Raw genomic sequence first — 16785 nt, 5'->3', positions numbered from 1 at the left:
ATCTATAGGAAAGGTGGAATTAATCTCAGTAATTTGATTATTAAAAGTATATAAAATATTTTTTAATATTTTTTAAATTTTATAGTTTATGTCCAAATAAATTATTAAATTGGTTTAACAATAATTCAGAGCCAACAGGACAGCATTAGCTTAAAGCCAGGCCGTTGAAAAAAATAAGGTTAATACTAATAATCCATAGGAATCCAAATCCGCCGCACGTTGGATTTGTCAGGCCAACAATGTCAACGTTCCCACAGCACAACACAAATCAAATCAGTTTCCATTTACCAACATTTTTCTCTGTCTCATATATAAAGCAACACCCACTAAACCTTTTCATTCCATTTCAGATTGTCAAACAAGAAAAGCACAACTCGAAAGCGATCATAAGAGAGAAAAACCCAGGTAATTGAAGGAAGAAATGAAGCTAGTTTGGTCTCCGGAGACAGCATCCAAGGCTTATATTGATACTGTTAAATCTGTAAGCATCAATCAATCTTCTAAATTCTGATGCCTTGATGTTCACTCATTTGATTGCTGATGGATTTCTCTTTTTTGTGTTTGTAGTGTGAAATTTATCATGAATCCGGTGTAGCAGAGCTTGTTTCGGCCATGGCAGCAGGCTGGAACGCGAAATTCATCGTGGAGACATGGTCACAGGGTGGCGCCACCGCAACAAGCGTCGGACTGGCGGTTGCTAGCGGCCATACAAACGGAAGACATGTATGTATGGTTCCCGATGAACGATCAAGATTAGCATACGTTGAGGCCCTGGAAGAAGCCGGTATGTCACGACCGGAGGTCATCGTCGGGGAACCAGAGGAAGTAGTGAATAGATTAAACGGCATAGATTTCATGTTGGTGGATAGCCAACGAAAGGACTTTTCCAGGGTATTAAGGCTGGCGAAACTGAGTAACCGAGGGGCAGTTCTGGTATGCAAGAATGTTAATTCCAAAACTGCTTCGAGTTTCAAATGGAGAAGTGTTATAGATGATGGTTCACGACAGCTCGTCCGCTCCGTGTTTCTTCCGGTAGGGAAAGGCTTGGATATTGCTCATGTAGCCACCAGCGGGGGAAATTCAGTTTCAGACAAAAGCCAAAGACGGTGGATCAAACAGGTTGATCGACAATCCGTGGAAGAATAGGTCATACGAAAATAGAACAATCTTATTTCTAGAAGAGGAAAAGTATTAATTGTATGCAAATCCCTTGGTCTTGACTACTGACTTGTACAGGAATCTAGACCTGAAAGTTGTTTAGAAGTTTCCAGATCCAATCACCTGGTTGAATCAAATTACTGATAGTTTTGAAGTAGATTTTACACAATTCATATATTTTTACCCTTTATTCATTTTTCATCATTCCTTTATAGTTCATCTTTCTGGTTAAGTTTACTGAAAGTGTTCATCATGGTATCTTTCACCAATGGTTTAGAAGCTGATGTTCTTCCGCTGCTGGTTTTGTTTTCTCGATTTTGCTCTTGGATTGATTGTAAGTATTATAGCAGTGGCTGCGTTTCAGCTTTCGATTGGTCAATCCTTCAGTCGGACCTGAAGTTAGGTCTGGACGAATGTACAGCAACTCTCCTTATAGGATGGGTAAAGCTCATAATGTTCATCATCTGAAGAATGATATAGATGAGGTCATTGGAGCAAATGAAAAGGTGATGCAACAATTCTTGATATCTAGGTCTTCAATCAGACTTCTTAAGTCCATCACTCAGCATGCAGTTAAGGCAAATGTGTAGCAAAGTTTACAACAGAATATCTCTGCTATTACAGCCTTATGATATGAAGGTTTCTCACTCGAAGAACCCCAAAAGCGTTCTTCTTTACCTCCAAGCCTTGTTGAACAATGCTTTCTTTGAAGACTCCAAGTCCACTGGGTTTCACAAGAATGCAGCAAACCAGATATTGAACCCCATCGACCTCTGCGAAGCCCATCACGGGTCATTCAATTATTTACAGGGTCTCACATGGGTGGAGGTCTTGAATAAGAGCACCAAGTATTTCAATGAGGAGTTCAGCAAGTTTTGTGACAGGAAAATGAGTGAAATTGTGGCTATGCATAAAATCTTTCTTATCTATTAACAACGTGCACACACTCTACTAAAACAACTGTTCGAATATAAGATATTTAAGGAGAATAATACTCTCTTTTTACCACTAAGGCCGCTTGATGAGTTCATAAGGTTTATATGATAGATTTATGGAATTTATGGTATTATTCAATGGAATATATATTAAATTCGCATTTAGAAAGCTAAAAAAAGAGTAAATTAGAAATTTTATGGTCCAACGATCGTTGATGATAATGGTCAATTGCGGTCGATGTTGACAGAAGACAAGGACTTTGGTCGAATTTATGAGTTAAATTGATATTTATATAATTTTTAGGGGTCAAATTAATATTTTTATCTAAAATTTATGAGTCAAATCAATATTTTATCTAAAGTTCAAGAATCAAATTAAAAAATATCATATTTACTCACATGCCTCGTCATCGAACTACATTTAACGTTTTAGTGACCAACATATTATAAATTGATAATGTTATAAATGGATAAGATATAGTAAGTGATCAAAATATTACCTTTTTTTAATTTGATGATCAAAAGTTAACATTTGTGAAACAAAGCTATCATTTCGATAGTTTAACCTAAATAGAATGACATAACTTGCCTTTTCCCCTTTTAATCTTTAATTATATAATTAACTTCTAATTGTCAAAAGCGAAAAATAAAGACCCCGTTTCTTTCCCCTTTCTTTCTTTGTTTCCCTTTACCTTTTCTCCTCTGATTACTCCACGATCTCTTTCTCTCCGGCTTTCCGTTTTACTGGATCGGCTCATCGGAGGTTTCAGAAACGATGTCGTATTCAGATTCGGACTCTTCCTCCAGCGCTGGTGATTACAAGAATTTCAGGCAAATCACCCGAGAAAGTAAGTGCTTCTTATGTCTCTTTGTTTAAAGTTTCTTTTTCAATCCAGTTTAAAGCTCAAACATCAATATTCTGTAATCATTTTGCTAAATCTATCTCGTTGACAATCGTTAGTAATAATTTGACTTAGTCATAAAATTTCAACTGAATGTTTTTCGGAATTAGTTCGTCTGTTAAGTTTATTCTCAAGGACTAGTTCCACAACTAACGATTTTCATATTTGACTGAAAATTTTTGCTTCTTAAGAAGCCCTCTTATTTTGATAAAAAAATTTACTTCAAAAATAAGGAAAAAATGGAAAAAGAAAAACGACATCGTGACCTTTTCATGACTAATTTGGGTTGCTGTGTTTTGTTTTCCATTCCTTATTTTGATGTATAAAACACTGAGAAAATTCCGGTATTATATTCATTTTCATTTTTTTTTGTTGCTGAAAACTATTTTAAGAATGATATTTCTGATGACTTGAAGAGAGACTTTTTGCGTGACCTATTATTGATTATTTTTTTTATAAGAGTATTCCGCTAAGGAATTATATGCATAATAGGAAATAGGATTGAGAAGTTAAAATCAGTAGAGTCAAGGGGAGATGCCTGAACTTAGAAATGTCATTGCCCCTGGGTCAAACGCTTTATTGCGGAAACCTAAGTTTTCTGCCTAGGCTTCCTCTAGTGTTTGCTGTTCCTTTGCTTTCAAGGTTATTGTATTATTTAAAATGTGTATTGTATTTTATTTATACATTCATGCATCCTTTTAGGGTGATCTTGTTGCTGATTAATTTTTGGCGTTTTGACTGATTTCATGTTTTTATAAATTTGATGTATGTAAAGGATTATTATATGAAATGCTTCGTTCTGCAAAAGTGAAGGATTCAAAATCTACTTGGAAGGTATGCTATTCTCGTTGTGATTCTTTTAGGCCATTTATTAGCTTGATTTTGCTTTGTTCCTACTTTTTACTAGTTACTAGAAATGCCATTCTTATTTCTCTTGATTTCCAATCTGTTCTATGCAGGTACTAATCATGGACAAAGTTACGGTTAAGATAATGTCTTACTCTTGCAAGATGGCTGACATCACATCAGAAGGAGTTTCATGTAAGCTACGTTTTTTTGGTCCTCTGTATGGTTTCATAACAATTGGTCTAACTGGCTGTAGAACTAGATCATTACAAGCTTAGAATCTTGAACTTTTAAGGATCAATTTTGTCCTGCTAGTTTAATGATTCTGTACTTGTTGTGCAGTGGTAGAAGACATATACAGACGTAGGCAGCCATTGCCATCAATGGATGCTATATACTTCATTCAACCAACCAAAGAGAAGTAATGTATCTTCCCTTTACTGAGTTTCAATGGTTAAGCCTTTATTTGGGGTAGGATGCCCCCCTCTCTTTGGGCTGGGGTTTTATGTAGCTGGTCACGTTTTAGTCCATATTCCTCCCTCTTGTTATTCTTGTTTAACTTTACTGTTATGGCCTGACTAATGGATTGACTCATCGGGCGATTAACAGGGACTCTTGAAGTAATGACCTTCCCTTTATTCTTGAGACCAAGATATTTAGGGTTTTTGATAAAATACTGATTTAAATTTTATTGATGCAAATCAGCCTCTTTAAATAGAGGTTACATGCATTGTTTGAATAAAAGACTTACTAAACAATCGATCCTACTAAGGAAAGGCCTCTAAGAACACGTAATACTAATAAATAGAATCTCCTAATAATAATAAATGCGCTTCTAGTAATTCTCATCGTAAAATAATAAAAAACTTATCCTAATAATAACAAACCGACATCTTTCCTAAAATAATAATTATTGATACAATGAACTGATATACTCTCATGTGTAACATTTACAGGAGCACAGCAAAAACCATATCTGGTATTTTGCCCATACTATTTTGACTTTCATAGTTTTGACTACCTATATCTTAGATGACCTCATGTCATATTTCTGATATCAGAAATAAATCTGATGTGTTTTCTAATTAAAATTTTTCCCTTTTAGTGATTCTTGCACGAATGTATATTTTTGCACAAGATGTGGTTCTGTCGATCAATTTTAAAAGAACCATTTATGTGAGTCTTATATGACACATAACATTAAGCTATTTCTCTTGAAGTATTTTTTTCTCCTCACCTTTATTTATGCACTTATTTACTTTTGCAGTGTTGTTATGTTATTGTCAGACATGTCTGGAAGGACACCCTTATATAAGAAGTATGTGCAAGGCTTTTTCTCAGTATTTTTCCTTACATGTGTGGTTATGTATCCTGAATTCTGAGTATATTACTGCTTCTGATATATATTTATTTGGTATTTGGAAAAAAGGGCATTTGTTTACTTCAGTTCACCTATGCCAAGAGAACTGGTTGCACATATCAAGAAAGATTCTAGTGTCTTGCCTCGCATAGGTGCATTGAGTGAGGTTAGGTTTTTGTTCTTCAGCTTGGTCATTGCATGAAGCAATGATTGTGCAAATAGTCACATTGCTTTGTCTTCTTTTTTCTTTTTCCTTCAATTGATCATTGAGTTGTCAGTTGGTGCTCATTGTTTTTTCTGCTTGCATATGCAGATGAACTTGGAGTACTTTGCAATAGACAGCCAGGTATTTGCTTTGGTCACTAAGTTGAATACCTTACAAAAGCTACAGATAGTCAGAATTAAAGTTGCATAAATTCAATTAAAATAGTGGTTGTTAGCCTTTTTTCCAAATCAAAAAAGCATATATAATGGGCTAACTGATGCCTCCATATCTTTTTGAGGATCATTTAATTTAGATTTGCTTGGAACTCACAGAAAAACATCAGGGTTACATTTTGAGATGCAAATTTTGGTGAAAAATCAATATTATAAAGCCTTGCTTTTAAGTTTGAAAGACTTAGTCAAATACTTCTATTAACCACTGGCATGCAATATCTTGGGAAGGATATGATTTCTAATACTTTAACCTTGACTTTTAAGCGGCGTCTTTTATTTTTCATAGGATGAAGCTTATATATTATATTTGTAATTACCTAGTTGGGCTTATATGAACAAACATCTGGCTAGTTTTTCTTAATTGATGTTAAATTTGTCAGGCTATCAAGCTAACATTCATTTTCTTCACTAAAGGGCTTCATAACTGATAACGGGAAGGCTCTAGAGAACCTTTTTGGTGATGAGGAAAACACTCGCAAGGGTGATGCATGTTTGAATGTGATGGCTACCCGCATTGCTACAGTTTTTGCTTCGTTAAGGGTATAAGCTGCCTATTTCAATCTTGATTCAAAAACGTTTGGAGCATTTTCTAAGACATATTTATTTATCAGGAGTTTCCTTTTGTTCGCTATCGGGCTGCCAAGTCTCTCGATCCAATGACCATGACTACTTTTCGTGATCTAATTCCCACCAAGCTTGCAGCTGGAATCTGGAATTATCTTGTGAAATACAAATCAATTCCCAACTTCCCTCAGAAGGAAACATGCGAGTTGCTCATCCTTGATAGATCTATAGATCAGGTTTTCATATTAATATTGGTTGCAAGGTAATGAGATTTGCATTTATACCGTTCCAATTTGCTTATAAGAAATGGTTATTTTCATATCTAGATTGCTCCTGTCATACACGAGTGGACTTATGATGCCATGTGTCATGATTTGCTGAATATGGAGGGGAATAAATATGTGCATGAGGTATGTTCCATCAGATTCACTGTATGTGTTCTTAAGTTCTCTGGGAATTTTCTTTAGGTTTCTGTATATCAAGCATGTGTACTGTTCAGGTTCCAAGCAAAACAGGAGGCCCTCCTGAGAAAAAAGATGTTCTTTTGGAGGAGCATGATCCAACATGGCTTGAGCTTCGCCATGCACATATAGCAGATGTATGTATGCTGATTTTGTACCTTTACACAGCCTATATTTATTTGATTTTTTTAATACCCTCACGTACCCATTTTGCATGCTTTAAAGATGTGCCAAATTGTTTTTTCAAAAGAAAAAAAATATCAAACCAGTAATGCATATGGGATCTTGATTGCCGTGTCTAAGGAAGATCTTGTACAAAATTGAATTCATCCATGTATGAACCATTTATTCCACTGTCCAGTGTTAAATGCTGATTGGCCCCTGGTTTATTCTTAGGCTAGTGAAAGGTTGCATGAGAAGATGACCAATTTCATATCAAAAAATAAAGCTGCACAGCTTCAACATGGTTCAAGGTTTGTGTAAATGTTGTTTTTACTTTGTTTTATTATAGGGATATTGTCGTCTCAGCTTGCACCTTTTGAATAGTTTTCATCATGTTATCCATTTTATAGAAAGTTGTTTCAATTGATTTTGAATCTTTATTATATAGTTCTAATGTTCTACGATTTGCTATTTGATTGCGGTAGCACATAGTTATCAGTTCAATGATTTATCTACCTGGTCGTGGTCATTCGCCAAGATGTCAGAACAATTTACTGATATCTATAAATGAAAACGGCTGAAAATTTGAGCTAACTTCTTTATACATGATGCAGCTATAACATTTTGTTCTTACTGAATTAATTTGGAAATTTTAGCTGTGTCATGACACTTGTCTCACCATGAAATTCAAACATCTTTATAGAGAAGGCAGTGAACTTTCAACAAGGGACTTACAAAAAATGGTTCAAGCTTTGCCCCAATACAGTGAACAAATTGACAAGCTTTCTCTTCATGTTGAGGTTAGTTTCTTGTCTTTCCGAAAGCATGGAATTATTTGCCCCTGATTTCTACACTGATTTGCAAAGAGAAATTATATATCTTTGTTCCCAGCCTTTCCTTTCCTACCTTTTTTAAGCTCTTTGAACGATTAGATTCTTTGTTACTCTTTTTTTTTTATAGAAGTTAGGCCTCATTAAAACCCCCTTCATATCCTTCATGTTATATCAGTAACATGAAGGACATCGGAAGGAGGACAAGAGCACCTCTGAATTTTATTACCCTGAAACATAACGTACAACCAATTCGTAGTCATAGACAGCTTGACATAAAACTTAAAAACATAGAACGACCTGCAGCAGTAAGACCAGGACCTAAAAAACTGGACAAACACAAGAACACAGAAACCTCAACAGACTACTACTTGATCAACCAATACCAGCCTTTGCTAACTCATCCGCTTCCCAATTGGCGGCTCTCAATATATGTCTTGAAATGATGCCCTGTCCTTCCACCTTAGACGCTAAACCTCTAACCAAGTTCTGAAATAGTGGGGTACAGAGGTCAGGATGTTTAATCCACTTCAGAGCTGTGGTGGAGCCCACTTCCAAAACAATCTTCCGACTTGGAGAGAAACCTACTTCTTCGATGAGAGTCAAACCTCTTTTGATCGCCATTAGTTCTGCAAGAATTGGAGGACCACCTCCAATATTTTCAGAGAATGAACCCAGTAACAAACCCGTCATCTCTAATCAAACCACCTATTCCACCTTTGTCCCAACCCTTAGCCATTGCTCCACAACATTGAGTTTAAGGAAGCCTTGTGGAGGAGGTACCCACTTAGAAGGAGTAGAACACCCTTTTTTCTTATTACCATTCGAATCTGCCAGTTTTTAGATCCCCAACTAGGGAATCGAAAGGAATATAAACATCCTTAAAATTCACCCTGAACCAAGTAGCAGTTCTGTATCTAGCAAGAAAGAACAGCATAGCAGAATCCACCTTTTTTTGAAAAACAATCTCAATTCTGCATTTCCAAACTGACCACAGAACCGCCCTTGGAATGAATTTCCAAATATTAGATCTCGGAACTAAATCATCCCACAAAATCAAAAAATCCGTCATATTCTTAGGAACCACAAATGAAAAGTTCCAGTCCCTCAAAAATCTGGACCACTAAAACCAAACCACCTCACAATGCAGAAACAGATGTGAAATTGACTCCTCACACTTACCACAAATCGGACATAAAGGATGATCAATCCCAACGACACCTCTCTTCAACAGCTCCTCTTTAACTGGTACTCTTTGATGTGCAACTTGCCAAACAAAAGCTTCTACACGAGGTGGTGCAACCCCTGTCCAAACGTGCCTGTCCCAAAATCCCTCTTCTCCATTAATGCCCTCCTTATCGAAGAATTTTGTGATACAGGATTTAGCTGAAAAACAGCCCTCTCCATTACCTAGCCATATCCAACAATCTTCCTTGAGTAATGAAGGAGATGAGGTGTTTAACAAGGAAATAAGCTGTAACCATTGCTCAACCTCCCAATCCACCAAATTCCTTCTCAATTGTATATCCCAAACCCAACCGGATATACTGTACAACCTGAATTCTGCCACCTTTCCCATTTTATTTTTTGATAAAGCAAAAAGTCTCGGAAACATCTCCTTCAGAGAAACCATACCCAGCCATATATCATTCCAAAACTGCTCTGATTCCCCATTACCAGCTCTTAAACACATGTTATTCCTTAAGCAATCCCCAAAATCATCAGAAGAAAAGAAATTATTAACCACACCTTTCCATATCCAAGAAGCTCTGGCTGAGCAATTGTTCCCAATCATCATAGAATTCGGGTTCAAATTATTCACACTGCACATCACTATCTTCCACCATGATCTCATCTCCGAAGCAAATTTCCAAACCCATTTCCCCAATAAAGCCCTGTTCAAAATCAGCAAATTCGGAACCCCTAAACCTCCCAATTTCTTTGGCTTACACACCAACTTCCAATTCAACCAATGAATGTTATTTTTTCCTGCCGAGCTTCCCCATAAAAAAGCTGCCATGACCGAGTTTAGCTTGTTGAAAACACTTATTGGTATCCGAAAAATAGATAAGAAGTAAATGGGGAGAGAGCACAAAACCGATTTCACCAAAACAACCCTTCCCGCCAACGATGGGGATTTTGCCTTCCAACCAGATAATGCACTGTAAAATTTCTGCACAACAGGTTCCCATAAAGCAAAAGAGTTCCTCTTGGCCCCCAACGGTAACCCGAGATACTCCGAAGGAAAAGCACCCTTAGAACATCCAATTTCCTTTGCCCAAGCATCTAGAACCTCGTCCTCCACGTTCACTCCAAAAATTCTGCTCTTAGTTAAGTTAAGCTTCAACCCCACCAACAATTGAAAAATCAACAAAACCATTTTAACATTCTACAAATCACGAATTGATGCCTTGCTGAAAATTATTAGATCATCCGCTAATTGTAAATGGGATAACTTGAAAGAGCTATCAAGAGAACCTAGCTAGAAACCCGAAAACAACCCCTTTTACACTGCTTTTGCCAACAATAAATGTAACAATTCCCCTCCCAAATTAAACAACATCGGAGATAACGAACAACCCTGCCTTAGTCCTCTTGAAGGTTTAATTCTCTCCGTTGGATTCTCGTTTAGTAGGACTGAAATGGAAGCCGTTGACACACATTTATAAATCCAAGAGCACCATCTAACACCAAACCCCATTTTGCTCATTTTTTTTATAGGAATAAAAGGCCTCAATAAAACCCCCTTGGTGATTAACGGAACTTAAAAATAGTTCCTTAATCCACACAAGGAGGAAAGGAGTGCCCTAGGATTCATTAAACTCAAATATAACAAAGTAATACAAACCAATCTCCCTCAAGAGATACAGAACCAGAAAGAAACAACCCTTAACAGAGCATAATTCAACCAATACCCGCCTTAGCTAGGACATCCGCCTCTATATTGGCTGTCCTACTAACCCAACCAATAAAACCTTCAAAAACACTAAGCTTTTGAATAATGTCTTTAACTATTTGAACATAAACAACAGGACAAGAGACCACATCCTTAATCCAGCCAACTGCCACCTTACTATCACTCTCAATAATCAATCTATCTTTAAACCTATGACGAATAGATTCAAAAAAATCTAAACCCTTTAGGATAGCCTTCAATTCCATTAAAGTTGGGGGCCCCGGACCAGCAGGCTCTTTGAAGGAGCCAAGAATCGAACCAGACATGTCTTTCAAAATACCACCTAAGCCACTCCTCTTCCAATCACTCGAGGTAGCCGCATCCACATTAAGTTTAATAAAACCTTTTGGAGGAGGGGACCAAGGAAACACGGTTGAAACCCGATTAGAATGGGACGAGTAGGAATCCACTATGGACGGGTCAGCAATAATATCATCCTTGGAAATAGTAATATGAGTTTCCTTAGCTAGAAACCATGAAGCAAGCCTGCACCTAGCTAGAAAGAAAATCTCTGCTCGATCAAGCTTCCCTCCTTCAAACACTATAAAATTCTTGGTCTTCCAAATTGTCCATAGAACAGCTCCAGGTATAAATGGCCAGATAAGAGAGTTGGTCTTCAAGTCATTCCAAGCCAATAGGAATCTTTTAGCATCTGCATGAAAAACCGACTGAAAATTCCAATATCCCAAGAATTTCATCCAAATTGGCCAAACAACCGAACAGGAAAAAAATAAATGCGATGAAGACTCTTCTTCAAGATTACAGAAAGAACACAAAGTATCATTTATGCCCTGAACACCTCTCTTAACCAGAGCTGTCTTCACCGCCAACTTCTTTAAGATCACTTGCCAAAGAAAAGTCTCTACTCTTGGAGGCAACAGACCCCTCATTAGACTTCCAAAATTTAGCTTCCTCTGAAACGGGAGAACCCGAATAAGATAGATTGACACATGATTTCACAGTGAAAACCCCTTCCCCATTCCCCTTCCAAAACAGTCCATCAGCGGCATCAGCAGAAATAGAAAAATCAGAGATAACAACCATCAAATTTGCCCATTGCTCATTAATTTCATCAAAATCTCCCAATCCACCGAATCATAAGCTCTCTTAAAATCCACCTTGAAAACGACTCCCTTCAATCCTTTCTTCCTCCAGTAGTCAATACTTATAACTTCGTTAATGCATAGGCTCAACCTCCTTGCTAGAACCTTAGATAGGATCTTATAAAACCCCCCAACAAGGCTAATAGGCCTAAAATCTTCTAATGCCTCCGGATTCACCTTTTTAGGAATAAGAGAAATGTAAGAGTGATTAATCTCCTCATCCCATTCCTTCCCCTCATAAAAATCCTTAAAAAACAGCAGCATTACTTGTTTCAAACTAGGCCAGAATTTCTTAAAAAACCCTAAGCTTAACCCATCAGGTCCAGGCGATTTGTTGCTGTCCGAATTGGCAATTACATCCCATATTTCCTCTTCAGAAAATGGCTTTTCAAGAGCCAAACTATGATCAGTCGAAAGTTTTAGAAAATCCAAGTCCAACTCTTCGGCCTCCAGAGTATTTTTTTGCGTGAACAGATCCTTATAAAAAACAGCAGCATTACTTGTTTCAAACTAGGCCAGAATTTCTTAAAAAACCCTAAGCTTAACCCATCAGGTCCAGGCGATTTGTTGCTGTCCGAATTGGCAATTACATCCCATATTTCCTCTTCAGAAAATGGCTTTTCAAGAGCCAAACTATGATCAGTCGAAAGTTTTAGAAAATCCAAGTCCAACTCTTCGGCCTCCAGAGTATTTTTTTGCGTGAACAGATCCTTATAGAAATCAACCACTGATGCTTTTATCCTACTAGGATCTGAGATGATTTCACTCCCCAATTTGAGGGACTTAATACCATTCCTCCTACCTCTGCCTCCTGCACATTGATGGAAAAACCTTGTATTCTTATCCCCTTCCAAACTCCACGTCACTCTTGATTTTTGAAACCAGATAGACTCTTCAATTTTATAAAGGTCCCACAATTGTTTTTTTGCCTCTACTAGTTGCTTCATAGACACCCCAGGTAAGTCTTGCTGCAAATCAATCTCTAACTTCTGAATTTCTTTTTCCAAACTGCTAATTTTTCCAGGAAATTCTAAGTAGCCCTTATTTGACCAACTCTTAACAGCTTTCTGTACCCCTTTTAGGACGCTGGAAAATGGAATTTTCTTGTCTGGTTTACACAACTTGAGTAGTTCGGCCTCTATCATATTACCAAACCCTTCTTCCTCCATGACATAGTTGAACAACTTGAAAGGTTTAGGACCCCAATTCCAGCCCCTATTTTCCAGCAAAATCAAATTATGATCCGAAATATTGAGCTTCTCGATGCTACCTTCTGGTAATTGGTTTAGCTCTTTAGCATCTCTTTTTCTTTTACCCTATATATTCTTTTTTGATAGCCAATTTTCTTTAAGGCCTTTGTAAATGAAACAAACAATTCAGATATTTGGATGAATGTTTGAAGCTTCAAGTTTCATTTGTTTCCTAACAAAATTTTAGATGTATGATGTAACTGAAAGAAAATGTACCTTATAATCAAATATATATTGTAAGATCCATGGATTCATGCAAGTTGGTTTTATATTTGCAGATTGCTGGAAAAATCAACCGAATCATCAGAGATCAAGGGCTTAGAGAACTTGGGCAACTGGAGCAGGACCTTGCTTTCGGTGATGCTGGAATGAAAGATGTAATCAAATTTCTTTCTACAAATGAGGTAAGAACTTTTACCAGTGTAAATGGTGTATTCTACTTTGTCAATATTACTTTAAAAATATCACTTTTTGCAGGCAGCATCTCGTGAACATAAGTTGCGCTTGTTGATGATTCTTGCAGCCATTTACCCTGAGAAGTTTGAGGGCGAAAAGGGTCTCAATTTGATGAAGGTTCTTTTATTTTGTCTATTTCACTCTTTCTGTTAGATACCCTCCCTTCCCTCCTTACACCGTCAAGAGCACCCTTTTCTTACGGTATTTGGAAGGAAAGAAGGAATGCAAGAGGGTGAAAGGAAAAGCTACTCCCTTTTTCTGTCATTTTCTTTTCTTTTTTTTCGAAGAAAATTGGTAGTGGGGAAGTACCGAGTGGATTTGCACCTTTTCCTTCCCTTCAAATTCAACCCTTCCAATAGGAAAAGAAGATACACTCATTCTACTTAAATTAACAATTATAATTGTAACTCGACTCCTAGCATCTTTCTTTCCTCTATTTTCCATCATTCTCCCTGCCCCCCTCTTTCCTCATCTTTTCCCCTTCCCCTATCAAACATGGGAGGGATTTGAGGTTGATCAGTTTACAGATTGCTAATTATATTTCTCCATCCCATGCTTTTAACGTTTTGCCAGTTAGCAAAATTACCGCCAGAGGACATGACTGCTGTGAATAATATGAGATTGCTTGCGCCACCATCAGATGCCAAAAAGAGTTCTGCAGGTGCTTTCTCTTTGAAATTTGATATGCATAAGGTAATTTCTACTAGTTCAATCTCTGCGTATCATATGGTGGTTGATCTATTGTTGCTATTTACTAATAAATATGTTTTCTCTTTTGTGCTCCTTTGCCTGTGAATTGCCAGAAGAAGCATGCAACTAGGAAAGACCTCAGCAGTGGGCAAGAAACATGGCAATTATCACGCTTTTACCCTATAATAGAGGTGAGAAAGAAACTCTGCAGCATGCTTTTCCAGTGTATTACTGTGTCCAAAATGCATTAATTAATTTATTAATACATCTCAACTCAATAGATTTATCTACAGAGGTGTATTATATTTAAAGTGCGTCTAAATCTTTCAGTGAGTAGTTTTGCAATTGTCTTTGTTATATAATTGATTCCTGCTGGCTACATTTTTCTTAAACTTATCCAAAACAAAAAGTACAAATATAATCTTGCAATTTTGCATCTGACATTTTAAGAGTTAATGGCAGAATTACCGGTAACACATGAATTTGTTTTCTGTTTTTCAGGAGCTTGTTGAAAAACTTGGCAAAGGAGAACTATCAAAGGATGATTATCCTTGCATGAATGATCCTAGTCCATCTTTCCATGGCACATCTCAAGCTTCACCCATACATGAAGCTCCAGTTGCTCATTCCATGAGATCGAGGAGGACACCTACATGGGCTCGGCCTCGCAGCTCAGATGATGGGTATTCAAGGTCTTGATCACGTCAGTTACCTTTATATAGTCATGATCATTTTTCCCTCACTGCTGTTTCAAGCTACTGTGATGCATGTCTTAAGCCATCAATTCCACCCTAGGACTGGCAAGCTTGCCTTGTGCTTTCTTATCCTTAATGCTGTTCTTATTTCTATGTGATATTCGTTTTAATGTTTGCTTTCCTACCTTATCTCAGCGATTCCGTTCTAAGACACGCGTCGAGTGATTTCAAGAAGTTTGGCAAACGCATTTTTGTGTTTATAGTAGGAGGAGCGACAAGATCTGAGGTATGAAAAAATTATGTTCTCCTTCTTCAAGACCACGAGGTTACATTGTTAAAATGGTCGGGCATTTCTGATACTTTTATTATCTCCTAAAATGTCCTTCATGTACAGCTAAGAGTCTGCCACAAGCTTACGGGAAAGTTGAATAGAGAAGTTATTTTAGGCTCAACAAGTCTTGATGACCCTCCACAGTTTATCACGGTATCAAATTTCCTACACCAAAATTTTCTCATTTCTACTTGGCAGATAATCTCTGGTCCGCTAAATTTGTATTTTGTCATTATATGCAGAAAATGAAGCTGCTGACAGCACATGAACTGTCTTTGGATGATCTACAGATATAAACGAGGTGGGAGTGAGAACTTGGGAATGGGCCTTAGTGCTCCATCCTGATTTGATTTGTAATCATAGATTTTTGTTGTTTTTTCATTTCATTCATACATACCCATTTTTTAACTCAAATGGAAATATGCCTCTGCCTAATCTGGACTGTAGTATTGTCCATGCCTGTCCAGAATTCCTTTCCATAAGCGTCAGAGCATCGTTATGGGTTGTGTATTGTAATTGATGTGCACGAGGAATTCACCAAGTAATTCGCCTGTATAAATGTTGATGTTGTAATTCATAGGAATTAACTACTGAATTTTTAAAACTTGAAGCATAAGTGGAGCCTTAACCCATTCTGTCTGGTTATGAGGGACTCAAATCATGATTTTGAATTTTGAAAACCATAAAATATTTTAACATTAGTACTATTCAATTCATTTTCTTCTGTTTTTGTTGATTCCATGTTCTAATCCCTACTATGTCTTATAATTTATAAACGTGTATTATTCTTAATGTTTGCATTTTTATCGTGCATGTATAAACTTCTCTCTTTATACGATACATGTATGTATATGATAATTAAAAGAAAATGGTAGCGGTGATAATTGATTAATAATTACTAGTTTCGACTGAAGTCGAAATTCAATATGTTTCTAAAGAAAAAAATATAAAAAAGATTGGCATTCGAGACTACTTAAATTCAGACAAACAAATTTAACTAATTAGCACTGTGCTATGAAATAAATTGACCTACATGATATCATCCCCTTCATTTAAAACTAATAGAAAGAGACGTTATTTTCTAGAGCAAGTCTAAAACACTTTTTTGAAGTTGACAAAATCTATTTAAAATTAAGTTCTGGACTCTCATAAATAAAAAATTATCTACTTGTGTTCTTATGACACGAAGGAGATTAACTTCGTCTTTCAAAATTTAATCTAAACGGTTACTGAAGTGGGTTCATCCATTCAATAATAATTTTAGATGATCTTTCTACTGAACTCTCTCCCATTAGATTTGTATTAATTCAAAGGAGATTAAACTCGTTCTTGAAGATTAAGTCTAAACAATACTTGAAATAAATCTAATCAATCTTATATCAAATCTCTACGATCTTTAAATTAATTTTCTTTCTATTTTTCAAAATTCGATGCAAAATTTTTAATTAAAAAAATGATTGTCCCCGTGAAAATATGCTTTGGTCTAATACGTTAGAGACAGAATGACGAGTCTCTTTGCTTTTGGCTTTGCACATGCAATTCTAGATGACCTAATTTCTAAATTTTAACACATAACAATATGGCGTTTTTCCAAAAAAAAAATCATCTTTTTAATTTAATATTTTCGATCAGACACCGGTCAGACTAT

The 16785-nt window shown here is 36.6% G+C and overlaps 2 protein-coding genes across 4 annotated transcripts; both read left to right on the top strand.

The window, feature by feature from the left end:
* Positions 1–357: 357 nt before the first annotated feature.
* On the top strand, positions 358–1161 carry LOC120155192. 2 transcript variants are annotated; one of them, XM_039166779.1, is made up of 2 exons: positions 358–481; positions 568–1161. In XM_039166779.1, exons 1-2 carry the CDS (start codon positions 422–424, stop codon positions 1144–1146), a joined length of 639 nt encoding a protein of 212 aa, XP_039022710.1. In that variant the 5' UTR covers positions 358–421; the 3' UTR covers positions 1147–1161. The 2 variants fall into 2 exon arrangements, with proteins under 2 accessions (XP_039022710.1, XP_039022709.1); XM_039166778.1 differs by having other exon boundaries at positions 358–494; positions 572–1161.
* Positions 1162–2868: 1707 nt separating this feature from the next.
* On the top strand, positions 2869–15747 carry LOC120155191 (SNARE-interacting protein KEULE-like). 2 transcript variants are annotated; one of them, XM_039166775.1, is made up of 21 exons: positions 2869–2941; positions 3771–3829; positions 3955–4036; positions 4184–4262; positions 5109–5159; positions 5271–5367; positions 5515–5547; positions 6054–6179; positions 6251–6439; positions 6530–6613; positions 6703–6801; positions 7061–7137; positions 7530–7626; positions 13244–13369; positions 13443–13538; positions 13995–14114; positions 14225–14302; positions 14613–14803; positions 15002–15092; positions 15201–15290; positions 15380–15747. In XM_039166775.1, exons 1-21 carry the CDS (start codon positions 2869–2871, stop codon positions 15431–15433), a joined length of 1992 nt encoding a protein of 663 aa, XP_039022706.1. In that variant the 3' UTR covers positions 15434–15747. The 2 variants fall into 2 exon arrangements, with proteins under 2 accessions (XP_039022706.1, XP_039022707.1); XM_039166776.1 differs by lacking the exons at positions 2869–2941; positions 3771–3829; positions 3955–4036 and having other exon boundaries at positions 4225–4312.
* The last annotated feature ends 1038 nt before the right edge of the window (positions 15748–16785 follow it).

The sequence above is a fragment of the Hibiscus syriacus genome, unplaced genomic scaffold, assembly GCF_006381635.1.
Source record: "Hibiscus syriacus cultivar Baekdansim isolate YM2019G1 unplaced genomic scaffold, ASM638163v2 tig00111166_pilon, whole genome shotgun sequence".
Classification (NCBI taxonomy): Eukaryota; Viridiplantae; Streptophyta; class Magnoliopsida; order Malvales; family Malvaceae; genus Hibiscus; species Hibiscus syriacus.
This window is presented reverse-complemented; position numbering and strand designations above follow the sequence as displayed.